This window comes from Felis catus, chromosome C2 (genome assembly GCF_018350175.1).
Source record: "Felis catus isolate Fca126 chromosome C2, F.catus_Fca126_mat1.0, whole genome shotgun sequence".
Classification (NCBI taxonomy): Eukaryota; Metazoa; Chordata; class Mammalia; order Carnivora; family Felidae; genus Felis; species Felis catus.
The window spans coordinates 16,054,796-16,082,637 of NC_058376.1; the positions used below are offsets into that span (position 1 = coordinate 16,054,796).

Sequence of the window (27,842 nt, forward strand, 5' to 3'; positions counted from 1 at the left end):
ACAGCCCTGGAGGCTGGGAGTATATGCTGCAGGACCACTCAGGAGGAAATACCTGAGAACAGTTGTATCTCCAGAGGACATCAAAGATGTTATGCCCCAAGGATCTACCTAAGGGTGTAGTTAGACCAAGAGAAAGAATGGGGAAAGGTGGCCTGTGCTCAAGAAGGCTTCAAGTCACAGAGTGGTCATCATGGCAGATTTGTCCAAGATGTTTTAGTCTGCTTCACACAAACACAAATAAGAATCAGAAAGGTATTTATAGCACAGGGCCTATATTGGATGAACACTTATGCACCTCTCCAGATTCCACCCCTACTGCCCATTGTCATGTCAGTTGCCCTGTAAATACCAATCCTTCCTTTGCTGTCACAACAGTCAGATGGACCAGCTGTTCATGTAGAGTGAGTCCTCCAGTCACTTCCAGATGTGAATGAAAAAGCCTATAGAGCAAAGGATCTGACATCCCTAGAAGCCTTCAAAGGGGCCAGATGATGCAATTACTTTTAGCAGGACCAAAATGCTGAAACTTTTTCAGTCTTTGTACATTATTTTAATTTACATACCACATTTCTACGTACAGATAATCTCAAGTGTAACATACAAACAATGAAATGAAGTAGCTTTATAAGTTCTCTTCCTTGAGACCTTCTGTCAAATTTAGACATTAGATTAAGACATAGCAAGAGGGATGCCTGGGTGGCTCAGTCAGTTAAGCAGCCCATTTCAGCTCAGGTCATGATCTTGCGGTTTGTGAGTTCAAGCCCCACATAGGGCTCTGTGCTGACAGCTCAGAGCCTGGAGCCTGCTTCAGATTCTGTCTCCCTCTCTCTCTTCCCCTCCCCCACTTGCACATGTGCTCTCTCTCTCTCTCAAAAATATTACAGAATTTTAAGTAAAAAATGTTAGAGGCATAAGAAACATGGCTTCCTTAGACTATTACCAATGATTACATACTTGATATATAAACATCCTTAATAGGAAAAAATGCTTGTACATTTATTCCACAATGACAATCTATGACTGTATTAATTTGATATATATCTTGAACTGGACATAATCTACAAAGAAATAATGTCAAATTCTGAAAAGAAACTATTAGTACCAAATCAAACTAAGGTTAAAAGTTCAAAGGATTACTAGAAAATAAAAGTGTGGGCAGGAAACATTGTCCACATGTCCACTTTTATTTGTAAAAGTAATTCCTGTACAAACAATTCTTAAGTAATTTTTTTAAAAAATTGTGAATTGTAAAATTAATCCCGTCAATCCTAGTTGAATTTGCACTAACAAAGTCAAAGTCACTGTTGTCATCTGCACATTAATTTGATAAACTGCATTTTAACACAAAACTGCATCTGCTGCTGTGCAGAACTGATGACCACTTTTAGCACTAATATAAAAACTTCCAGACCTTTTTTTATGAAAGCTGTTGAGTAGGATATGAGAGAAACCCAAAAATATGTCATTCGTGAAACTCCATAAAGACTGCAAGGCAGCTAAGAGTTTATGGCATTTCAGGACTGATGCGTGTTGCTTCCTAGGCACCCACCCCCTGCAACAGCGATTACAACTATTTAGAACCAGCTGAGCCCATAAAAATTCTGCAAAGGGACACAATAAGCCTTCCGCGCGCGTAAGCACAATTTGGCAACCTGCTCCCGGCAGGATGGGGGAGGGAGGGAGGCACATCTTTTGCCATCCCCACCAAATATCAAACATCAAAGTCGGAACCCTTCGAGGAGCACGGAAGGCGAGCGACTGGCTACCTGCCGACACCCAGATCCCCAGAGGGCTTCAAATGCTCCGGGGCTTTGACCGACTCCATGGCCTTCCACTGACCCTGCACCTGGAGCGCGCGGCTCACCTGGAGCGCGGCTGGGACGGACCTAACGACGCTTCGCGCAGGCGCCCCACCCTTGTACCGACTTGCCTGGAAACTGCTAGCCAGATGTCGGAGACCTTAGTGAGTGTGGGAGCCCGTGGGGCCGGTCGCGGAACCTCAGCTACCAGCGCTGCCTTGCGGCTGTGGGCGGAGGCTTTGGACCCAGGGCTGTAGTCCTAAACTGCGAGCTCACCCTTCTCCTGGGGATCTCGCAGCCAGACGGGGGCGGCCGTGCTGCCAGATGGGGTGCTGTTGTTACTGTTGTTGTTGTTGTTGTTGTTGCTTGTTGTTGTTTGTTTTTAGCACTTAACTATCTTTGGGAAAAGAGGTATCGGTCTGCATTCTTCTTCTGGGTTTCTCCAGGTTGCCGCAGCCGGGAGAATTGGTGGACCGATGCTCTCTGCGATCCGGGCGCTGTGCAGTCGAGGTCCACCATGTCTCCAGATTTTAACCAGGGAATTACCTAAATGGAGGTTTAATCCACCTCCAGCCCTTCACCCTACCCCCCACATTTGGCTGTTTGGATTTTGTAAATCTCTTCTGTCTTGCTCCCCACCCCCATATATAAATGCGTATGTAATACATTTTTATTAGAAAAGATGATCATTATAGGAAATGTAGAGATAACTGGATATAAAACCCACCCTAAGGGGCGCTTGAGCGGCTCAGTCAGTTGAACCTCAAACCATTATTTCTGCTCAGGTCGTGATCCCAGGGTCGTGGGATCAAGTCCTTCCTTGGGCTCTGAACTGAGAGTGGAGCCTGCTTGGGATTGTCTCTCACCCTCACCTTCTGCCCCTCTCCCCCACTGGCACATGCCTGCATTCCATCTCTCTCTCTCTCTCTCAAAATAAATAAAACCCACCCTAAGTCTGCCCCCAAGAAGACAACATTTTCTATTATATATATATATATATATATATATATATATATATATATATATATATATATATATTTTACTTATGTGTATATGTAGTATATTCTTTTTTTTTTTTTTTTTTTTTTTTGAGTTTATTTAGTTTTTGAGAGAGAGAGCGCGCGAGCAGGGCAGGGGCAGGGAGAGAGAGAGAAAGAATCCCAAGCTGGCTCTGCACTGTTACCATTGAACCTGATGCAGGGCCCAACGGCACCAATGCTGAGATAATGACCCCAAATGAAATCAAGTAGGACTCTTAACTGACTGAGCCACCCAGGCCCCCATGTGTTACTTTCTTTTTTAAGCAGTTAAATTATACTGCACATACTGTTTTGTATTGCCTTCTTTCATTAAACAATAGATTTTGGGGCATCTGGGTGGCTCAGTGGTTAAGCATCCGGCTTCAGATCAGGTCATGATCTCCTGGTTCGTGGGTTCGAGTCCAGCGTCTGGCTCTGTTCTGGCAGCTTGGAGCCTGGAACCTGCTTCAGATCCTGTGTCTCCCTCTCTCTCTCTCTCTGCCCCTCCCCAGCTCATACTCGCTCGTGCCCTCTCTCTCTCTCTCTCTCTCTCTCTCTCTCTGCGCCTCCCCAGCTTATACTCGCTCGTGCTCTCTCTCTCTCAAAAATAAATGAAACTTAAAAAAATAATAATTAAAAAATAGATTTTAGATGTCTCAATGACAGATTTTTCAACAACATTGTCAAAGAGAATTGTATTGCTGAGTGTACTGCAAAATTCAGCAGTTCACTGTTATGTTATGAGGTCTTAACCTTTTTTGGTTTTTGTTTTATTTTTGTTTTCCAATCAACAAAGGTATGGGCATCTATTTTCTCTTCGCCTTAGATTTCCAAAAGTGGAAATTCACTCTTAAGCCTTGGACTTGTCTTGTTAAATTGTACTTGTGAAAGATTAACAAATGAAAATTGCAATTGTTCTGAATTTTCCTTTTCTCTAGATTTTTGTCAACACTGATTATTATTATTTTATCAATTTTATAGATGAAAAATCTGCATTTTATGTTATTTTCATTTAACTCTTAGGGTGGGTCAATTATATATCTTTTGCAGTAAATGCCTGTTTATGTGTTACTTATTTTTACTTAACTGGGCAGCCTTAAAATACTTATTTGTAAGAATTTTTTTAACAGTAAGCATATTAGCCCCCAGTTAATGTTGCAGATTTCCTCATTTGTCTACTTGTTTTTTCTGACATAGGAAAAAAAACACTTTTTAATTTAATGTATTTAAATCCATCAATAGTTTTCTTTATGGTTTTCTTCCTTTGGGGTATCAACTGAGAAGGCTTTCTGTTGCTTCAAAACCTTGGGAGCTTTCCAGATGTAAACTCCCACTGGGGGGGCAGCGAGGGAAGGAAGAGACAGGCCACTCTAGGGTAGTAGGTGGTACCTGGTTTTTGTTCGTTTTGTTTGTTTTATGGGAGAATCATAGGGCATTTGTCTCACAGTCATGAGATTGAATCTCCGGTCAGGCTTGGGATTCTCTCTGTCTCTGTCTCTGTCTCTCTCTCAAAATATATAAATAAACCTATTTTTTAAAAAATTTTTATCTGGCTTTGTGCCTTTCCAAGGACTGTCTCTTTACAGCAATCCTTTTGATAAATATAGTATATAGATGTAGTATTATCTCACTTCACAGGTGATAAAACTGAGGATCAGTGAGGTTAAGTAAGATGTATAAATTTGCACCGTTAGTAAGTAGAAGAGCTGGGCTAGAAAGTCAGCATGAACCCAGAACTTGTCTTTTCCCATTATTTCATTTTTCAGGCCAGAAAGAGATATCTTTCCAATTATATTTTATGCTCCTCAGTACATTTTCATGGTTTTTTCACCCCCACATAGGAAATACACATTTTATTATTTTATTCTTGTTTTTTTCCATTATATTTTCCATTATTATTAGTCAAATCAATACCTGTACTAATACTGGATATTTATTTGAGATCTGACTGCATTTGTAAAGTGTTTTTTGAGTACTTCTTTTATTAATATTCTTGTGTTTTTCAAATAGACATAATTTGCCACCAATACTCCAGTGGCATATTTTCCAATATTTATACTACTTATTTGTTTTTGATATATTTTTGTGGTAGTTGGAACTACAGAATCAACAATCAAGTAATTCAGTGCTGTTTGTTTCCCCTAAGTTTATGTTAATACTTATTATTTATTCGATAACTGTTTACCCACTCTGGAATGGATAAAAGTGGACCCAGTCTTCATCAAGTTTGTATTCTGGTTTGAGAGTAAGGCATTTGACAACTATTGAGACTACTATTTCTTTCCATTTGATAAGTAGAGCAATCCATGAGAATGCATACAACAGAACCTGACCCGGCTGAACCTGGGAAGAGTGGGGGATTTGGGACAGAGGGAGTGGCAAAGAAACTTTCACCGCAAAAGAGTAGCCTGAGTGAAGACCCTGAAGATGGAAAGTCTGTGACATGGCCTAAGAGATGAAGTAGGCTAGTGGGGCTTGTGATTGACAAGTACTGAACAGAGTGGCGTGACAAGTTGGAGGGGTGGGCTGGGGCCATGTAATGCATGATCTTATAGGGATTTTTATTTAAAAAAAAAATCCTTCTAGCTGCAGCATGCATCCTAGATTGAAGAGGGAAAATGCACGTTTATAAACCAGTTAGGAGACTATTGCCAAGGAATGATTCTTGGCTTAGACAGTAGAGATGGTGATGGAGTTTGAAATGCAGAAACATTTGGGAGGTATTTAGGAGGTTAGGTTGTTAGGATTCTGAGGGGTTATTGAACAGAGGGAAAAGGGAGAGAGGAATAGGAAGGTTTATTCCAAAAGTGTAGTTTGTGAAAGTGGATTTACTGTGGTGTATGTTACCAAGATAAACAATACAAGACACCCAAGTTTGGGGGTAAAATAATTCCACTTTGGGGAGCTTGAATTTGAGTGTCCAAAAGACTTCAAATTAAGCCCTTTTTTATTTTAATTCTTTAAAAAATTTTTAAACATTTACTTTTGGGGCGGGAGGGGCAGAAAGAGGGAGACAGAGGATCCAAAGCAGGCTCCACCTTGTGAGCACAGAGCCCAGTTTGAGGCTTGAACCCATGAACCATGAGATTATGATCTGAGCTAAAATCAATAGCCACCCAGGCACCCCTTAAAATGTTTTCTACTGTTTATTTTTGAGAGAGAGCACCCATGACCTGAACCGAAGTTGGTTGCTCAACCGACTGAGCCACCCAGGTGCCTAACCCTTCCAATAGAAATTGCATCTGTAGGTCTGGACTGGATATAAATTTGGGAGAAAAGTTGTGAATATGGGTGAAATTTCTTAAGCAGAGACTATGAATGAAGAGAGTAAATGGCCTGAATGGAATCCTGAGGGACTCCAATATTCAATATTTGAAAGCTCCGTAGAGGCAAATGAGTCATCAAAGGAAACCAAGGAAAGGAAGATTACGAGAAAAAGTCTGAAAGTATGGTATCAGTAACCTAGAGAGTATTTTATAGATACACTCAAATTTCTCCTCCTACCCCTTACTCCACTGGACTTGTTGAAGCAAATCCCAGACATCATATCTTTTTATCTGTACGTTCCGATGTGTGTCTCTATAAAGATATATTTAAAATGTTTTTTAATGTTTATTTTTGAGAGAGAGAGCATGGCCGGGGGTTGGGGGCCAGAGAGAGAGGGAAACACAGAATCAAAAACAGGCTCCAGGCTCTCAGCTGTCATCTCAGAGTCCAACTGGGGGTTCAAACTCATGAACCGTGAGATCATGACCTAAACCAAAGTCGGATGCTTAACCTACTGAGACACAAAGGCACCCCTCTATTTTTAAGTTTTTGAGGAACCTGGATACTGTTTTCCAGAGGGCTACACCAGTTTATAGTCCCATGAACAGTGCAAAAGGGTTCCCCTTTCTCCACATCCTGGCCAACATCTGTTGTTGCCTGAGTTGTTAATTTTAGCCAATCTGACCGGTGTGAGGGTGTACCTCATTGTGGTTTTGATTTGTATTTCCCTGATGATGAGTGATGTTGAGCATCTTTTTATGTGTCTGTTAACCATCTGGATGTCTTCTTTGGGAAAGTGTCTATTCGTGTCCTCAGCCCATTTCTTCACTAGATTATTTGTTTTTTGGGTGTTGAGTTTGATAAGTTCTTTATAGATTTTGGGTACTAACTTTATCTGATATGTCATTTGCAAATAGCTTCTCCCATTCTGTCAGTTGTCTTTTAGTTTTGCTGATTGTTTGCTTCGCTGTGCAGAAGTTTTTTTATTTTGATGATGTCTCAATAGTTCATTTTTGCTTTTATTTCCCTTGCCTCTGGAGGGAAATACCTGGTAAGAAGTTGTTGCGGCTGAGGTCAAGGACATTGTTGCCTATTTTCTCCTCTAAGATTTTGATGGCTTCCTGTCTTACGTTTAGGTCTTTCATCCATTTTGAGTTTATTTTTGTGTATGGGGTAAGAAAGTGGTCCAGGTTCATTCTTGTGCATGTCACTGTCCGGTTTTCCCAGCACCACTTGCTGAAAAGACTGTCTTTATTCCATTGGATATTCTGTCCTGCTTTGTCAAAGATTAGTCGGCCATATGCTTGTGAGTCCATTTCTGGGTTCTCTGTTCTGTACCATTAACCTATGTGTCTGTTCTTGTGCCAGTACCATACTGTCTTGATGATTACAGCTCTGTAATAGAGCTTGAAGTCTGGAATTGTGAGGCCTCCAGCTTCGGTTTTCTTTTTCGGGATTGCTTCGGCTATTTGTGGTCTTTCCTGGCTCCATATAAATGTTAGGAGTGTACGTTCCTGCTCTGTGAAGAATGCTGATGTTATTTTGTTGGGATTGCTTTGAATATGTAGATTGCTTTGGGTAGTATTGACATTTTAGCAATATTTGTTCTTCCAATCCATGAGCATGGAATGTTTTTCCATTTTTTCATGACTTCTTCAATTTCTTTCATAAGCTTTCTATAGCTTTCAATGTATAGATTCTTCATCTCTTTGGTTAGTTTTATTCCTAGGTATTTTATGGCTTTTGATGCAATTGTAAATGGGATCGATTCCTTCATTTCTCTTCCTGCTACTTCGTTATTGGTGTATAGAAATGCAACCTATTTCTGTACATTGATTTTATATCCTGTGACTTTGTTGAATTCATGGATCAGTTCTAGAAGTTTTTTGGTGGAGTCTTTGGGTTTTCCACATAGAGTATCATGTCATCTACAAAAAGTGAAAGTTTGACTTCCTCTTTTCCAATTTGGATGCCTTTTATTTCTTTGTGCTGTCTGATTGCTTAGGCTAGAACTTCCAACACTAGGTTGAATAACAGTGGTGAGAGTGGAACATCCTTGTTGTTTTCCTCACCTTAGGGAGAAAAGCTCTCAGTTTTTCTCCATGGAGGATGATGTTGGCAGTGGGTCTTTTGTATATGGTATAAATTTTATTTCAAGCCTTGTTTTTCCATTTTTTAAATTTATTTTTTAAGTAACCTTTACACCCAACACAGGGCTTGAGCTCACAATTCTAAGATCAAGAGTTGCATGCTTGGGGTGCCTGGGTGGCTCAGTTGGTTGAGCTTCCTGTCTCTTGATTTTGGCTCAGGTCATGTGGGATTGAGCCCCATGTCAGGCTGAGTGCTAGACCTGGAGCCAGCTTAAGATTCTCTCTTTCCCTCTGCCCCTCTCCTCCTCCTCTCACACTCTGTCTCTCTAAGAAAAAGAAAAAGAAAAAAGAGTTGCATGCTCTACTGACTGAGCAAGCCAGGCATCCCTATCTTAAACCTTTTCATTTTATATTTGTATTTTTTTCTTGGTTCCCAATGGCATTAACATAATTACATATTTGCTTGTTTAAATCAGATAGGAATTTAGATGAAAACTCATCCTTTTCAAGTAGAATTCTATGAGTTTTGACAAATGCACATAGTTGTAACCATTACCTCAATCAACATACAGAATATTTTCATCACTTTCCAGAATTCCGTGTATCTTTGTAATAATTACTTATTTGATTTGATTTCACAATAATAGTACTGATACTATTATGCTATTATAATTACTGAAAATAGTTTAAGAATTTTTTAAGTGTTTTTGTCAGGTATATTCCATATAGATATATAGTCAAATAAATGTGCTCTAGAGTCCACTGAAATAATTCCTCTTTGTGTTACAAAGCCATCAACTTTGATATACAGGTGTATTTGTTTCACTTTGCTTTTTTTAGGGACAGTTTCTAAATTTTTTTACTTTTGTGCTAAAATCCTGTGAAGTATTTACTTGATTCTGAATTCCAGTCTACAGAACAAGCTATATTTAGAGAAGTCTGGAGCTCAGAGGAAGTGTCCCACGGAACTAGGAATCAGACGTCTCAGGGGAAGGTTCCTGCCTGGCTACCACTGCTGGTACTCCTGAGGTGGACAATAAGGGTGATAGATTCTTGGAAAAAAGAAGAAGATGCAGAGTGAAACCAACTGCCCCTAAATGAATTGATGCTGGTGGAGCAAAGCAGTGCTGCTGGTTTGATGCTAACAGAACGGAGCAAGTCGCTTCTCCTCATGTCAGTATCGTTCTAGTCCCCACTGTTGATGGAGTCTAACAGGAAGCCAGCTGAATAAAGGAGAAATAGTTTGTATAAAGGGGTGAATGTGTGGACATGAGATACAATAACTAGCAATATTGAAAAAGCAAAATCACTTAGTACAAGATCTGTACATTTCAAATTTTTATAGACTTCCAAAAACTGCACTTAACACTTTTGATATGAAAGGGGGGGATTTAGAGAATATTACCTGGAGCATAACTTCTCAAGTTTTGTTTTTTTTAACTTCTCAAAATTTAACAAGACCTGGGAATCATGTTAAAAATGCAAAATCTGGGGGTGCCTGGGTGGCTGAGTCGGTTCAGCTCATGATCTCACGGTTTGCGGGTTCAAGCCTCGCTTGGGGCTCAGTGCTGACTGAGCTAGCTCCAAGCCTACAGCCTGCTTCCATTCTGTGTCTCCCTCTCTCTCTCTCTGTCTCCCCTCCCCCCACTTGTGTTCTGTCTGTATCTCTCTCTCAAAAATAAATAAACATTAAAACATGAGAAATCTGATTCAATAGTCCTGAGGTGGATCTGACAGTTTGCATTTCTAATAAATGCCCAGGTGATGCTAATAACTGCATTTTAGAAGGTTTAACATTTTGCTATCTTTCCACAGCCACGACCATGTCATTCTTCTGCTACCATAGGAGAAAAATGCCCCGTTCGTGACTCACACCAGTTTCCTACCCGCTAAATAGGGGACAAACCTAGCCCCCGGACAGCGCGAAAGACAGGATTTGGAGCATCGGTGCTTGGCTTGGCCTCTTATTGGGCATGGATGACGTCACTCGTCCAGGCGTGGCTCTAGTTGTGACGTTTCCCAAGGCAGATGGTCAAGGACGCGGCGGAAGGCGGGAGCGGAAGTGAGGAGGCAGGAGGGCGGGGTGGGTGGCGGAAGGGGAGGGCCGGGGAAGTCGCTCCAGTGGGTCCTTTTCCGGCGCTAGGGGCCGGAAGTTGTGGCCCGGCTGTGTCAACCTGGGAGCTGCAGGCTGGGAGTGTGGCTGAGACCGCGACCATGGGCGGGAAGAACAAGCAGCGGACCAAGGGGAACCTGAGGGTGAGTGCGAAGTGGCTCGGCCGACCGGGAGGAGTTCTTCTCTCGAAGCGGCTGGCTCCACCACGCGCGCGGCCGGAGGGCTTGTGGAGCGCGGTTGTGGGGAGGCGTGTGTTTGCGTGTCGAGTGTGACCTCCCGGTTGTGTGTGCGTCCCCACGAGCGGAATGGGTTGCCTCCGAGGAGATTGGGGATTTGCGAGAGAAAAGATGGTCCGTGCCAGAGCTGTCTCCGCCTGAGCACAGACCCCAACAGTTTCCATTAAGAAATGGTTCAGTGTCTGTCTCAACTGGAAGGTTACCTGGCCGGGGTAGCAGGGGTTCGGGTGGGGGGAGTGGCGTTAGGAACAAGGGAGTTGGGTAGGAAGCATTTAAAGTGAGCCTGGTGTGCGGGGCATCTCGACTCATGTCGCCCATTTGCTCAAAAACCTGGGGCTCCCCACATTCCTCGGGGTAAAGGCCAAATCCCCGACGATGGTATGTGGCCTGCCTTTGGCCCCTTCCTGTCTCTGGCACCATCTTCAACGTCCTCCTCCTCGCTCCCTCCATCCAGCCACACTGACCTCGTCACCGAGCCTTGACCTTGCCTGGCAGGCTCCCCAACGCTCTTTTGTTAGGTGGCTGCAAATATTGCCGGAGACACCCCATTGAGCTCTCTCATGATCGCCTGTTTTTAAATTGTAGCCCTCCTCCCACTCCCTGTGCTCCTTTCCTGCTTTATCTTACTCCTTTGCACTTAGGACTTCTCACATACCGTGTAATTTACTGTCTCCCTTTATGTACTGTCTTGCTTCCCTGGGATGTAAGTATTATGAAGTCAGGTGTTTTCATGAAGGCTGTTGTTATTCTAGGAGCGTAGGACAAGGATTGGCATAGAGTAGACGCTAGCTAAATACTGTTTAAAGAATAGCCACAAGTGGACTAAACCTACATGATTAGGGATGTCATAATGTATTTTTATGGTACTAGGTTTGTTATGGCACAGTCCAATTTTATGGGAGTGCTTTTTCCCTGTTTCTGATCAAATTCTAGTGATACCAGTACAACATTGTCTTAGATCTGTCATTTAGTCTGTTTTTGGCAGATAGTACCAACAGTAATAGTGACTTGCCTTGTGCGGGTACTGCTTAAACACTTGCATTCTCATTGGATTTTGGCTTTTTTATTTAAGTAATTCTCTTGTTTTATTTTTTAAGTATTCCAAATATGAGGGAAAGTTGCAAAAATATTAGAGTGACAAGCCATGTGTTCTTTACCTAGAATCACCAGTTGTTAATATTTGGGGACACTTGTTTTCTCTCTCTAAATATATGTGTTTTGCTGAACCATATGAGAACTAGTTGCATACATCATGACACTTAGCTCCTGAGTACTTCAGCAGGTATATTCTAAACAAATGCCATTCTTCTACATAACCTTGAGCAATTACAACATGCGGAAAATTTAACTTCAGTAAAATACTATTATCTAATAACATAGAACACTATTTAGATTTCTGTAGTCATCTCAATAATGTTCTCTATAACTTGTTATCAGATATAGCATTTTAAAAAACACCAAAGGTCCAATCAAGGATGGAGTGATTCCATTCAGTTATTGTTTAGTTCTAGGTAGTTTTCCCGTGGTTTTTTTTTTTTTTTTTTTTTTTTTCCTGCTGCTGCTTCTTTTTTGAGGGTAGTTCTTCTATAACAGGGACAGTCTGGAAAAGTCTAGGCCACTTGTTTTACTTAATTTAGAATTGTCTAATTGTTCCTTTGATTAGATTCAGGTTAAACAGTTTTTGATAGGAATGCTTCATAGGTGATGTAGCATCATCAGTGGATCCGGTGCACATGATGCTTGCGTGTCTTATTAGTGATGTTATTTAATCACTTGGTTAATGTGATGTCCATTATAAGAGTATCTTTTTCTACTGGCTATTAGCAGATAACACTGGGAGTGGTATTTTGAGACTGAGAATAACCTGTTCTCTCACAAACTTTCACCTAATTGTTTTAGCATCCTTTGTTGATTTCTCGCTGCAATCAATTTTAATGGTTTAAAAACTATATTTAATTTTGACAGTAACCCAAGTAACAGCTTAGTTGCTATTTTTTTTTTTTTCATTTTAAAGATAATGGTTCGGAGGCTTAGAGGAATTAATTTACCTACGTTCATTAGCCAGGAAGTTGCATAGTTGAGGTTTGAACCTCAGAGTGGCAGTCTTTCATTCAACAGAAGACTTTGAGTACTGAATGCCATGTGTTCAAAGATGATAGATGTTTCTTATTCTTGAACTGTTAGTCTGATGAGAGACATATAAGTAAGCAAATGATTATAATATATTAAAGAACTATGATACAGGTGTGAGTAGAAAGAAACCAGTGGAACAGAAAAAGAATGGTACTTGACCTGCGGGAGACAAAGGTTGAAAACAAGAGTGTATTTTGAAAGATGAGTAAGAGTTTGTCAGGCAATGGAAAGAAAGAAAAGGTTTTCAGGCAAAGAGAAGAGATTGCACAAACATCAGATTGTGGAGGGCATAACCTATTCAGAGAACTGTGAATTCACTCTGGGACTGGAACATCAGTGGTGGCAGCAAAATTGGGAGAGGAGGGGAGGACCTGTGACAAGGGAAGAAAAGAGTGTTGGGAGATACACCTTGGAGAAGTGGAGGCCAGATGCTGAAAGATCTTGTAAATCTTCCAGAGTTTGGCCTTTAAACTGTAGAGTCAGGATTGCCACCTCAGATACCTCTAGAAGACAGGCACAAAGGAGTGAAGTAGGGGCATGCCTGGGTGGCTTAGTCAGTTAAGTGTCCAGCCCAACTCTTGGTTCTGGCTCAGGTCACGATCTCACAGACGGTTGTGAGATCGAGCCCTGCGTCTGGCTCTCTGCTGACAGCGTGGAGCCTACTTGGAATTTTCTCTCTTCTTCTCTGCCCCTCCCCTGCTCATGTGCGCTTTCTCTCTCTCTCTCTCTCTCTCTCTCTCTCTCTCTCTCTCTCTCTCTCTCAGTAAAAAAAAAAAAAGAAAGAAAAATGAAGTGCATGTAGTATAAGGAATAAAATCAAGGTTCTTAATTTTTGAACTGTGGGTATAAGTATTTAATATACAGTAGAGGAAGTAATAAGAAACAGTAAGTATTTTAAGCTCAAAGTAAACATTGAATAAAAAGACACAATTAGTCTATTTTAAAAATAATTTGTTACTCTACCATTGGAAATTGGAAATCTCATACCTTTCTTCACCCAGTTACCTCTAGCAGCTATGGTATTTCAGGTCAGTTCAGAATTTAGCCTTGACTCCTTTAGCTTTTAGCATTAACTAGTTTTTTATACTAGTTCATTATTCTGTTTTATAATAAAACTTTACAAATGGTATTATAGATAAAATTCTGATGTCCAGTGTCATCATACTTAGTTTTCAACATTGTATTATAATTCACTAACTTGCTTTGTAGCTCTTTATTCATGTACCAGTATTGAGAAAGGCGAACTGAATAATGTTAGTTCATTTTAATAAAGTTCCAAAATAGAGAACTTTTTTTGAAATTAGTCTTAAATGCTACTATTTTGAAAAAAAAATGTAATTCATGTTATCGTTTTCATTTCTGGTCATTCAGTTTAGAAAGTAGCCGAGATTATTCCTTGACAAATGAGTTTCCCAAACACAATTTTGCTAGGTATGAGCAAATTGAATCACCTTTCAGCCATTCTTTTAGAGAGGTCAGGAACAGATGAATACGTGGGTTGTAACGTCATGCTAGACATTGAACTGAGGCATTTTTCTATTAGCTAACAATGGATATGTTAGTTTCTTTAGCAGTTTAAATGTTTTCTTTATCGCAATCAACCTATTAACTTTTTGTACTAGGAAGCTACCATATTGTGTATCGATTTAACAAACCACAGGCTATGGTTCAAAGGAATGTATCATATATCCTGACCATTGTATTGATTTTATGTCCATAGTAATATAATTTGTGACCATTATAGCTCAAAGAAGTTAGAGTAACTTTGGGTATGTAGAAATGAGTGTGTCTGCCCTCTAGGAACTCCTAGTCTTAGAAATAGCTATCATTAGATTGGTCCCATGGTGATTGTTTAATAAATGTTTGTTGAATGGATGAAAAGATATAATTCATTTATGAATCAATTTTATATCATTACATAGTACACATTTGTGTGTATATACTCTTTATACAAATTTGGAAATTAATTTTATAAAGTAGTATTTATTCTTACTGTATGTGATTCATTCTGAGTTTTAACATTTTATTCTATTTTTTTGAAATGCTGTCTTGACCCATTAAGTTAATATCATGAGCCACTAATGGATTGTGTCCAGTTTAGTAAACATTTTTCTGATGTTTAGCAAACCAGAAAATGGTTCCCAGGATAATTATTAATAGATTCTTAGTGATGGGAACATTGCAGTGGGTAAAATCTTAGGCTAGGAAATAAAAAGTTCTTGGGGCTCCTCGGTCACTCAGTCAGTTAAGCTTTCGCCTCTTGATTTCAGCTCAGGTCATGATCTCTTGATTCATGAGATCAAGCCCCATATTGGGCTCTGCACTGTCAGCATAGAGCCTGCCTGGGATTCTCTTTTTTTCTGTGCCCCTCCCCTAGTCGTGTGTGTGTGTGTGTGTGTGTGTGTGTGTGTACACTCATGCTCTCTCTCTCAAAATAAATAAATTTAAAAAAACATTTAAAAAGAGAGGCTTTATTAAAAAAAAAACTAGCAAACAAAACTTCTCAAATAAAAGCTTGTTCCTCTCTGGGAATTGTGAAGGATAAGAACTCAAAATTAAATTTTGAACTCTTCCTAGACTCTGAATCTCCCCCTGCCCCCCACTTTCTTATCAGCCTTCAAACAGTGGCCGAGCTGCAGAACTCCTTGCCAAAGAACAGGGAACAGTGCCTGGATTTATTGGTTTTGGAACGTCACAGAATGACCTCGGCTATGTTCCTGCTATTCAGGGAGCTGAAGAAATTGACAGTCTTGTAGATTCTGATTTCCGAATGGTGCTGCGGAAACTTTCTAAGAAAGATGTCACAACAAAGTTAAAAGTAAGTTTTATGTTGTTTTTTATAAAAATGATCAAGAAAATTCTTTTGTTAGAACAACATGTCAATTGGTATATTTTATGTAAAGCAAAATGAGCAATCATTTATCACTAATAAGTTCTTTTACAATTGTCCTTTTTTCTGACACATAGACTTAAGCTTAGTTTACCATTTATCTTCTGGATTACAAATTTGTTTGTCGTTCTGCACTTATTTGAACCATTTTGGAATTCTGGCTGTGCAGTTTTTCCCATTAGAGAATGGGAAATTTGACCTTATAATATTAAATTGAGTTTTTTGTTTGTGTATATTTTATTTTTTTTTTAAATTGAGAAGCTTCTATCATAGTATGCTGTGAAGGAACCCTTCAGATTAGTCCCATATGGCACAAACAGAAGCAGTGCATTCTCCCGTTACATAAAATAGACTGTTTCTAGCACAGAAAAGATCTAATAAATAGCCAATATGATGGCGGTTGATTCTTAGTAATGTTGCTAATTTACTTTCAGGCTATGCAGGAATTTGGAACCATGTGTACAGAGAGAGACACAGAAGTCGTAAAAGGAGTTCTTCCATACTGGCCAAGAATTTTCTGCAAAATTTCACTTGTAAGTATTAAAAACTTACACTAGTTTATCTCGTTGTACAGTTTTTGATTGAAGTCATGAGAACTATTACATGTACATGATTCATTTTTGGTGAGGAGTATAAAATGTTATGTCAATATTATGCAGTTTGGATCATGTTAAGTTGTATAAAGTGTGTTTGAAGTCTGGGTTTTCAAAACTTATGTGATTACTGGAGGATTACCTAGATACTTTCTAGTTATAGTAAATTCTGACAGTTTAACTTCTTTGTATATTTGCTGGAAGAGAATGAGAGTGAATTGCTTAATATTGAAGGCCTAACCTTGAATAGTCTATCTTGAATAGTTTTTATCATTGCGAGAAGGGGAAAAGGAAAGATTAATCAATTTTTTTCACATAATAATTAATTTTGGTTTAGCTCTGCACATAGGTGAATTCTTACTAATGGGTCATCATAGCATATCTGGAAATGTCTGTATATGTTTTTATGGGTTAGAGCTAATTTAAGCCATATTATATTTTCAATAGGATCACGATCGCCGGGTTCGAGAAGCCACGCAGCAGGCTTTTGAAAAGCTTATCCTTAAAGTAAAGAAACACTTGGCTCCTTATTTAAAAAGTTTAATGGGCTATTGGTTAATGGCTCAGTGTGATACTTACACGCCAGCTGCATCTGCAGCCAAGGATGCCTTTGAAGCAGCTTTCCCTCCAAGCAAGCAACCTGAAGCCATAGCATTTTGTAAGGATGAAATTACAAGTGTAAGTTCTTGGAGTGATTCTGTACTTTTTTTCTCAAGTATTGAAGGGATATAGGCATATTATAACAACAGCTCTTTTGCCTGGCATTATAAAGGAACGAGTAAGTGAAGTATTTTTAATGGAAGTTTGCCTTTCAAAAATGGTGTTTCGCAAAATTGACCATTTTTGATTTTTAACATAATTAGCATTTTGGATTGGATCTTTCTAAGTTATTTAAATTTTTCATCTTTAATTTATGTAAATCCTAGTCATACTACCTAAAAATTTAGGTATATACTTTATGATACGTGATCTGAAAAAAGAGTACGTCTAAAAAAAAATCTAAATTTAAATCCTAAAAATAAATGTAAATAAAAATAAATCTATACCCTAAAAAATAAATCTAAATTTATTTTTCCCCATATTTCCATATCAATACAAGTATACAGATATACTTCATTCTTTCTGTTGGTTTTCTGATATTCCTTTGTATGGATGTACAACAGTTTATTTAACTCCTTTTATATTATACATTTGGGTTTTCCCTGTTTTTTAGTATAACAAATACTGCGTCAGAGAACATTTTTGAATAGATTTCTTCATACCCTGTCGGAGTGATAGTAGAATTTCTAGTAACCATATATGTTGGGTCAAAGGATGAGAACATTTAAAAATATTTTTATATTGATAAATTGTCCTTCAAAAGGCCATATAAATTTATATTGTCATTAACAGATATGAAAGTTTCTCCAACACTTGGCCAGGGTTCTTGCAACACTTTTGCAAGACTGATGTCAGCCATAACTTCTGTGGCTTTCGGTTTGTATCTTATACTGTCCTTCATTTCTTCTCCCTTTATCTGCTATTCCTAATATACGGGTTGGAAAAACCAGACAACTGAGTTCATTAGTATTCTCTCAAGAAATAAAAGTAGACGTACTATGAATGATGGGGAAATTGAGGATTTTAAAAAATTCATGCTGGCATTCATTCCTTTATTTAGTACTTCTGTGTTTCCGTAGCACCCTGTGTCTTTTTTAAACACCATCCCTCATTTCAGTTAGTCAGCCTCTCTGTGGCTTCCCATTATACTTACATGTCCAGATTTCTTATCCTGGCCTATAGGGCTCTGCATGGTCTGGTCCCGGCCTACCTATCTGATCTTTTCACCTAACTCTTCCCCTGCACACACACACATGTGCATTCTAGTTCCCCATTTAAGTTCTTGGTTCTTCCATTTTTCATTTTTCAAGTTTACCAAGTTTGTTTTTCTAGGGAGAGGGTTTATAGCTTTAATCATATTCTCAAAGGGAGTTCTCAACCCAAGAATCATTGGTATATTTGAAATATCAAGTGATAAGTGTTGTGAGAGTGAAGTGTCATGAGTTTGGACACTAAGAGTTTAAGAAAATGGATTTTGAGACAACCATTTTGGCTGTTCATAGTTTTTTGTTTGGTTGGTTTTTTGTTTCTTGGCTTTGTTATGGATGGATAACTGATCATTGAATATGTGGATTAGTTCCTGCATTATTTTTCCGTTAGTTGGTTATGTCACAGTTCCTTACAGATATTGGGCTTGAACTTTCCTAAGTTCAAAATCAGTTTTTTAGAGAGGGGTTGGCCATTGAGACCAAAATGTCAGATTTACAGGCATTATGTCATACTGTCTATAAGAACATGGGCTCTGGGTTTCTGTCACATTCTGTCATTAGTTATGCATGACCTTGGGTAAGTTTCTGTGCCTCTTATTTCTTTATCTATTAAAGTAGAAATTAACTTGTACTTCATTGAGCAGTTGTGAGGATTAATTTAGTTAATGGATGAAATGTGCTCAAAGCAATACCTGGCATATGGAAAAGTTCAGTAAATGTTAGCTATTATAGTTGCTGATAAAAGTGATACTAGAATAGTGAGTTCTCTAGTACTGCATGCTGGAAGTAGGCAGACTTACCCTCTTTGAATGGAACCTTAGACTTTCCTCCATGATGGAACAGAGCACAATGTGTGTTCTCCCTTATGCGCAGGGAGATGCTCAAAAAGAGAGGAGAGGAAAACAGCCTGAATTTCTCTTTCAAACTTACTAATTGGGAATTCTACTTCACTGCTGTGTACAGGAGGAATGGAGAGACAAGAGACCAGGAGTATTTAGGGGAAGATTCTTGATGGGTACTGGAAATGTTCAGAAGTACCCTCTTTTTCTTACCCCAGTCAACCTTAGGGATTCATAGGGAAAGAAAAATAGGTAAAATTCAAACCTTTTAGTTTTGCTGCTTAATTTTGCTAATTTTGCAGGGAAAGGGTAAGAGCTTTTAAGTAAGACGAGGTTTATGCTCTAACTGTTCACCATTGACAGTTCAATAAAATCTCAAGGCTCATGGGATTTTTCCTCCTGTGTAGGTGCTACAGGATCATCTTATAAAAGAAACACCTGATACACTCAGTGATCCACAGTAAGTTGTGTTATATCTATGTAACTCACGTTAAGGATTGGCTTCGCTCATCCGTAACAAGATGGTAATTTCAATGTGACATTTTTAAAAAAGAGATTCTTAAAGTAGAGATGAAAATACTTACTATAATGCTATATGCCAGGTGCTATTTTAAGTGTTTTTACTTGCAGTTATCTTGCTATTTAACTTGAATTATCTGGGCATTACACATTTGGTTGTTTAAAAAGAGATGTTTTTATATTTTTCCCACATTTACCTTTTAATTGTCCTAGCAGGAATCATTTTAAGGTCCGGTTGAACTAGTGGAAGAACTCTGAATAGTTCTGTTGAGAGTGGTAAAATCACCCATTTACTTTTGCATACTAGTCAAACTGTTAGGAGTCCCTAATGGCAAGTAATCCTAGATGCACTGATATCCATTCCCTAGACTCATCCTATTACTTGCTACTGAGAACAGTATATTGCCCACTTTTTTCAAGCCACAGCTTTTCATCTACTTTCCCCTTGTATTAGTTGAAAAATATGTGATTCAAATTTTGTGTTTGTTTGTATTTTAAGGGAGGAGGGTTGGCACAGGACGAATAGAATGCAGAAATAAAAATAAAGCAACTTTGGTAGATATTTAATGATAAAACATTTAAAATAGAAGTGCCAAGTATGTAGTTTGGCTTATGCTCAATTCTTATATATGTTTATTTTCTTTTCACATCAAGAACGGTTCCAGAGGAAGAAAGAGAAGCTAAATTCTATCGGGTTGTAACTTGTTCCTTATTGGCATTAAAAAAATTGCTTTGCCTCTTACCTGATAATGAGCTTGATTCTCTGGAGGAAAAATTTAAGTCTCTTTTATCACAGAATAAGTTTTGGAAATATGGAAAACACAGTATACCTCAGGTATCTTAATCTTTTATTGTAAACATCTGTGACTCCTTTTTTCCACCCTGATCTTGTTGGTTTATGTTTGTGTTTTATGCTTATTGTTTAGGTTTAAAACTCTGCAAACACATCTTTGTGGTTGGACTGAATTGCCTCTTTTACTGCAATGTTAATGTATTTTCACTTTTTTATTTAGTTATTTAGACTTCAGAGTTGTATTATCACACTGTTCTGTTCATGGTACTTAAAATTGTTGGTGTGCATGAAGGTCTTCTAATTTCATGCATTTTTTTTTTTTTCCCTTATGTCTCTGTCTCCTTCTCCATCCTCCGCTAGCTAACCATTCTAAATGTGCTTAGTGTATGTCCTTTTGTATGTATAGTTGATTCTTCTTATTCATGGTAATTAGCTTATATGAAGAACCCATGAATATTGACTAAGTGAATACTGCAGCATTACCCTTAGGGGAAATATAGGATTGGGTGCCTGTGAGTCTCTGGTCACAACATTTTTGTCAGTTGGTCAATCAATAAGAAACCTTGTTTTATGTGTGTCTCTGTAAAGACATCTTATTAATAGATATTGTTGATTCATTAACATTGACAAAGACAACAGCACTAGAAGTCATGCCTGAATGAAGCTTCTGTAACACTTTCTCTATTGGGTACATCACCGCCTTTTGGAATGTATTTTTTACCTGTGCTTTTTAAGAACTGAGTACTTTTTAACTTTATTTTTTTTAAGTTTATTTACTTGGGTGGGGTGAGGGAAGAGAGAGAGAGAATGAGAATTCCTAGTAGGCTCCATGCTGTCAGCACCGAGCCTGATGTAGGACTCTATCTGCTGAACTGTGAGATTATGACCTAAGCCAAAATCAAGAGTTGGATACTTAACTGTCTGAGCCACCCAGGTACCCCAAGTTCTCAGTACTTTTTTAAAAGTACAAAAATACTTTAAATCTATCATGTCCTTATATGAGTATTTGATCAGGCCTTCTAAATACTATGTAAGATTAAGAAATTTGCATCCCTTCTATTTTACCTCTGCATTCCCTCAGTGATAGATGCACTGATTGCCTTCAACTCCCTGCTGTCACAGACAGTGCAGCAGTGAACATCTTCATTCATGTGCCTTCAAATCTGCAAGGATTTCTTTTTCTGAAATTCTCTTAGCTTTTGAATTGCCGAGTCAAAGAGGATATGCATACTTAATTTTCTGAGTGGTGCCAGATTGCTCTCTTGAATGGCTGCATTACTCTACACTCAACCATCATTGCCTGATGAGCCCTGTGTATCCTGATATCCTAGCCAGGACTAGAATCCTTAGTTCCCTAATTTTTATCAGTCTAATAGGGTTTCAAAAAAAAATTTTTTTTTCATTACTCTGCTAACTAGTGACTTTTAGGATCTTTCTATAAGCTTTTTGAATTTTGGTGTTTCTTCTATAAACTACTTGTTTATGTCTTTCTCCCCTTTCTTTTGAAGTTTTCTTTTTTTATTTTACTAGAGTTCTTTGTGTATCCTAAATACTTGTCCTTTTGTTGTTTTTAGGCATTGCAAATAATCTCCCACTTTGTTACCTTTCCTGTGTCCTCTTTAGAAAGACATTGTAATTTTCATGTAATCAAAATCACTGCTTTTGCCATATGAAGGCCTTTCCCACTTTTAAGCCAGAAAAACATTCTTGTGTTTTAGTAGTTATATCTTTTTTTAATACCTTTACTTTTCATGTGAAGTCTTTGTTTTTTTAATACATTTTTTTTAAGGTTTATTGATTTTGAGAGAGAGCGAGAACGCAAGCAGGGAAGGGGCAGAGAGAGAGGGAGTCACAGGATCTGAAGCAGGCTCTAGGCTCTGAACTGTCAGCACAGAGCCCAACGCGGGGCTCAAACCCACAAAACACGAGATCATGACCTGAGCCGAAGTTGGACGCTCAACTGACCGAGCCGCCCAGGCGCCCCTGAAATCTTTAATCCATCAATAAATGTACCTTTTTTTATACAGCATTAAGTAGATACCTAGTCACCTTTCTCTTCATGTGTAGTAAGTCAGTATTCCTAAAAATCACCTAGTGAACTATTCATTCTTTCCCTATTGATTTGTAGTCCTGCCAATATGGTACATTAAATTTCCATATGTTCATAAGTTTGTCTCTAAACTCTGCCTTCTGGTCCATTGGTCTTTGTTTCTTCTTATGCCAGTACCAGAAGTTTGTATCCATTCCATTTTAATATCACATGTTAATGTGACATTATGATGTATCCTGATAACTGCTCAGGTGAATCACTTTTTTTGTCTTCATCTTCAAGATTGACCAAATTGTTTTAGAACTTCATTCTTCTGGGCATCTGGCTGGCTCAATTCGTAGAATGTGACTTTATTCTTCCCTATAAATTACAGTAAATTTATTGAATTCCTCAAAAAAGTGAATGATTTGGGGAAGCTTGCTCTCTTTATAAAGTTATTGAGCCTGATATTACGATGAGCCTGTCGTATCCCAGTGTATTCAGGTATATAAAAAATATCCTAGAATAATTTTTAAACCAACTTTATTGAGGTATAATTTACTCACAACAAAATGTAACCATTTTAGGCATAGAGTTTAACAAGTTTTGACCAATGTATTTACCCATCTACATGTACATACCCATGTAACCACTACAATCAAGATACTAAACATTTTTATCACCCAAAAATGGGTTCTTTGAGTCATCCTTCCCCTTACTGTAGGCAACCAGTGACCTGCTTTCTGTTGCTACCGACATACAGGTGTTCATATAAATGGAGCCAAACATTCTGTCTCTGGCTTCTTTTGCTCACTATAATGTTTTTAAGATTTATTCATTGTTGCATGTATCAGCAGTCCATCCCTTTTTATTGTTTAGTCTCTGTTATGGACATGGATTTTCATTTTTCTTGGGCAAGGGGAGGAAATTGATGGTTCAGAGTACATATATGTTAAATTTGTAAGAAGGTGTCAAACTATTTACCAAAGTGGTTGTGTACTTTTGTCAGCGGTGTATGAGATTGATTTTGTATCAATTGTTTTCATTTAGGTCATCTTCATGGGTGTGGGATTCAAGGATCAGCAAACGTTATATACAGCTTATGGGTCAAAATGTGGCACACCTGTTTTTGTAAATAGTTTTTTGTATTGTCTGTGGCTGCTTTCATGCTAATAAAGCAAAGCTAAGTAGTTGGAAGAGAGACCATATGGCTTACAAAGCCTAAACTATTTTACTGTCTGGCTCTTTAAAGAAAATGTTTACTGACCTCTGGGATAGAGATTTTTCATTGTGATTTTAATTTGCATTTCCCTGATGGCTGATGATGTTGGACATATTTTAACATGCTTCTTGGCCATTTGTATATCTTTTTGAGGTGTCCAAGTCTTTTGCTCACTTTTGAATTTAATATGTTTTTTTTATTTCTAAAGCTTCTACTTGGTTTTTTGTATTTTCTATTTCTTTGATGAATTTTCCTGTTGTTTTTTTTTTAAAGACTTTTTTAAGAGCAGTTTTAGGTTCATAGCACAATTGAAGATGCAGATTTCCCATATATGCCCTCCCATCCCTTCCCCTCCCAGATGCCTAGCCTCCCCCATTATAAGCATCCCCTACCAGAATGCTACATTTGTAACAATTGATAAACCTACATTTTTTTAAGCAAGCTGTATGCCCAGTGTGGCGCTTGAACTCACAACCCGGACAGAAGTCACATGCTCTACGGACTGAAGCCAACCAGGCACCCCTGAACCTACATTGATAAATGATGAAGTCCAGAGTCCATAGTTTATTTACATTAAGGTTGATTCTTGGTGTTGTACATTCTATTTCTTATTTATTTATTTTTATTCATTGTTCTCTTTTCCTTTACCTCACGGATTGTAGTTTTAATAGCTGCTTTAGAGTTCATGTCTGATAATAACATCTGTTCTTCTTGGGATTGATCTCAGTTACTGTCTTAGGAAATGGGATCACGTTTTCCTGGCTCTTCATATTTCAGTAATTTTAGATCATATCCTGTTCATAGACACTTGGGCTGTACTCTGAAAGTTATGTTTTAGAGACTGAATTGTTTTATATTGCTCCCAAGGGTGTTGATATTTTTGTGTTGGTAGACCGTTAACTTGGATAGACTCTAACTGCAAACTGTCATGCCTGCTGTGGACAGCATCTCAGATCTCAGCTCAGTTCTTTCCGCCTTAGCTTCGAACAGCTTTCACTTTACCCTGTGCATGGTTCGAGAGTCAACTATAGTTGTTTTAGACCATATACATAGAAATGTGGGGGTTCCCTTCGCTCCCTCCTAGAGTTCCTGCCACTCTCTTGCCGAGTTGGTTACCCTGGGCTCTTCTTTCTGGTTCTTCCAGTTCCTCCAACGAGGCTTTTTATTGGAGTTGTAGCTGTCCCTGTGCCTCTGCGGTGGTGACCGCAACCACCTTCCAGGCACAGCTGCACAGAATGCAAGCTCTGTTTGTGTGGATTGCTTACTCCATATTTTGATTTCCCATATTTTGATTTGTCTTCAGTTGTTTTTTGCGTTTTATTCCCAGAACCTATGGTTGTTCTGTGAGTGTATCAGTCTTTTTACTCAATATTCTTTTGCTCACTTACCTATTTATTTATTTATCTCTTTTGCCCATTTTAAAATTGAGTTTTTGGTTTTTATTTTTGAGTTATGAATGTGCTTTACTTATTGTGGATATAAGTATTTTATCAGATAAAGAATCATGAATGTTTTCTTTTAGTCTGTGGCTTAACTTTTCATTTTGTTAATGGTTTTTAGAGAGTAGGTTTTTAATCTTTATGAAGTCCGGTTTGTCGATTTTTTATGGTTCTTGCTTTTGATTTCTTATCTTTAATCTTTGCTTACCTCAAGTTTGCAAAGATTTTCTCTGTTCTAGAAGTTTTATAGTTTAGGTTCATTTAGAATTAATTTTTGTGTATGATGTAGTGGTAAGAGTCAAATCAATTTTTTTTTTCATAGAAGTATCCCATTTGTTGAAAGATTGTCTTTTCCTTACTCTGGCACCTTTGTCAAAATTCAGTTGACCTTATATCTTGGATTTAAATTTTAGAGTCTTTATTCTGTTCCATTTATTTATATGTTTATCCTTACACCAATACCATATTCTCTTAGTTATTATTTTTTTATAATAAGTCTAGAAACCATCCAACTTTGTTCTTCTTCCAAAATTTTTAGGCTGTGTTAGGCCCTTTTCATCTCAGAGTACTATTTTTATAATATGTTCCATCCTGAACGCGTTTATGGTTTTGTTGCTATTGTGACAGTCACTATGTTTTTTAATTACATTTTTTTGTTTCTACTGGTAGATGTATACTATGCTTTTGTATGTAAATTGTATATTCAGCAACTCTCCCAAACTCTTGTTCTGATAGTGTTTACATCTTTTTGAATATTTTTTATAGCTTGTTATTTTGCTATGATTATGCTACATGTTTGAGTTACTTTCCAATTCTTTTTATTTTTTCCTTATCTGTGTGTGAATTAGGTCCTCCACTACCATGTTGAGGGAGGTGGTGATAGCTGGCATCCTTTTCTGTTCCTGACTTTAATGGAAATAGTTGTAAACTCTTACGTTTTGATTATGATGCTTGCTGTAGATTTCATAAAGTTTAAGATTGCTTTTCTATTTTTAGTTTGCTGAGTATTTTTGTCATAAAATAATGATGAAATTTTCTTGATTGGCTTTCTCATATGTTTAAATGATCATATTATTTTCCAGCCTAGTCGTGCTGTATGTTTATCTTTTTAAATACACTGCTAACATCATTTGGTAATATTTTATATAAAATATGCAGAAATAAAGTACTTTGTGGGGTTAAATACATGTGTATGTGTATTTTTTTTAATCCCAGAAAACATTATTATTGTATTCTCAATCTTCATTTAGATTTATCTTCATATTTGTTGCTTTATTTGCTCATTATTCTTTTTTCCATCTCTTACGTTCCCTCTGGAATCATCTACTTTCAATACAGAAGTCGTCTTTGAATTTCTTTTTGTGTTGGTCTGCTGATGATGGTCTTTTTTTCTCTATCAGAAGATGTTTTTATTTCACTCTTTTTTTTTTTTTAAGATTTTTTTTTTTTTTAAGTAATCTCTACATGCACCGTGGGGCTCAAACTACAACCCCGAGATCAAGGGTCTCATGCTCTGCTGACTTAGGCAGCCAGGCATTCCTTCACTCTCATTCTTGAAATAGATTTTTACTGGGTACAGGATTGAATATTGGCAGTTAATTTATTTTTGAAGATATTCCACTGTATTCTGATTTACATTGTTGTCATTGAAGTCGTCTTTCAGTCTTACTGTCCTTCCTTTGAAGGTAGTTTGTCTTTTTCTTCTGCTACTTTTATGGTTTACTCTTTGTTCTTGTGGGAGTTTTGTTGTTGTTTTGTTTTGTTTTTTGCAGTTGCACCATTCTGTGTCTTAGTGTGGATTTCTTTTTATGTATCTTGCTTAGGATTTGTTGGAGTTCCTGAATTTGTAGAATGGTGTATTTCACTGGCTCTACAAAATGCTCAGCTGTTAACCTTTTCAGATATTTCCTTTGCTTCGTTCTCTCTTCTCTCCCTTTGGGATTCCGTTTAAATATATGTTAAACCTTCTTTATCTTGTCTCTCACACTATCCTTGGTGGTTTTTTTACCTTTTTTTGTCTTTCTGTGCTTCTTGGTGGATAATTTCTTTTGTACTTTCAGTTCACTTTCTCTGCTCTTAAACTGAAAATTGAATTTTAATGTATCATCTGTCTTTCTGCCTATTTTTAGGAATAGGAATTGTGCTTTGTACTTTTTCACATCTGTGCTTTTTCTAAGATCCTTTTCCTTTCAGATTTCTATAAACTTGTATTTCTTTAAATATAATAAGAACTGTGGATAAGGAATTTGTAACTGGTAAACCTAAGATTTAAAGTCTCAGATCTCTGTGTCATCTTTTGTTTCTGCTGATAGTGACTCATGGTTTCTTAGTTTTTCTTTGGCTGTATTTAACTTGGTGTGGCCTAGTATATTAATAGGAATAATATGAGGCCCAGGTGAATGCCTTGGCCATTAGAGAGGATTTGTATTTGCTTCAGCCAGAGAAATCGAAAGTTGAATTCTTTCTGCCTTCACTTTTATGTGGTAATTCCTAATGTCCTTTCAGCCATTTGATACTCGACGGAAGATTTAAAGATATTTTTTCTAGCCCTTTTAGTTTTACTAATGGGAGGGTTAGTATGAATAACCTATCAGCTATTAAATTAAAAATCTTATCATAGCTCTACTAGGCTTTAATTTAATCCAGCTTTTCATTTTTTGTTTTAGATCCGCTCAGCTTATTTTGAGTTAGTTTCTGCTTTGTGCCAGCGTATTCCACAGTTGATGAAAGATGAAGCATCCAAAGTGAGCCCATCTGTTCTACTTAGCATTGATGACAGTGACCCCATTGTATGCCCGGCTCTCTGGGAAGCTGTACTTTATACACTTACAACTATTGAGGTGTGTAAGAAAGGTAACATTTAGTACATTTGAGATACTTGTCTTAGTTTGTATTTTAGAAGCCTTAGATATGATGTGAGACAGAGCCTATCAGATGATAATACCTAAAACTTACTGGAAAATGCTTTCTTGGAAATAAAATACTTAATCCAAAACTTGGTATAAATCTTAAACTGACCATAAAATTAGCATAGAGTTTTTGTTTTACTTTCA

The 27,842-nt window shown here is 37.8% G+C and overlaps 1 protein-coding gene across 4 annotated transcripts in view; it reads left to right on the plus strand.

Annotated features, from left to right (window-relative positions):
• The first annotated feature begins 1,785 nt into the window (after window positions 1-1,785).
• LTN1 (listerin E3 ubiquitin protein ligase 1) overlaps window positions 1,786-27,842 on the plus strand; it is a 69,773-nt gene continuing 43,716 nt past the window's right edge. The window contains exons 1-10 of one of the 4 annotated variants that reach the window (XM_023238833.2): window positions 1,786-1,963; window positions 9,086-9,348; window positions 9,991-10,237; window positions 10,319-10,431; window positions 15,272-15,475; window positions 15,982-16,080; window positions 16,588-16,818; window positions 19,195-19,247; window positions 19,961-20,141; window positions 27,456-27,629. In XM_023238833.2, the coding sequence (XP_023094601.1) occupies window positions 10,204-10,237; window positions 10,319-10,431; window positions 15,272-15,475; window positions 15,982-16,080; window positions 16,588-16,818; window positions 19,195-19,247; window positions 19,961-20,141; window positions 27,456-27,629 (1,089 nt within the window). In that variant the 5' untranslated portion in view covers window positions 1,786-1,963; window positions 9,086-9,348; window positions 9,991-10,203. Of the gene's footprint in view, window positions 1,964-9,085; window positions 9,349-9,990; window positions 10,238-10,318; window positions 10,432-15,271; window positions 15,476-15,981; window positions 16,081-16,587; window positions 16,819-19,194; window positions 19,248-19,960; window positions 20,142-27,455; window positions 27,630-27,842 lie in introns of those variants that run through there. The other 3 variants (XM_045036700.1, XM_011285732.3, XM_045036701.1) reach the window with 3 other exon arrangements.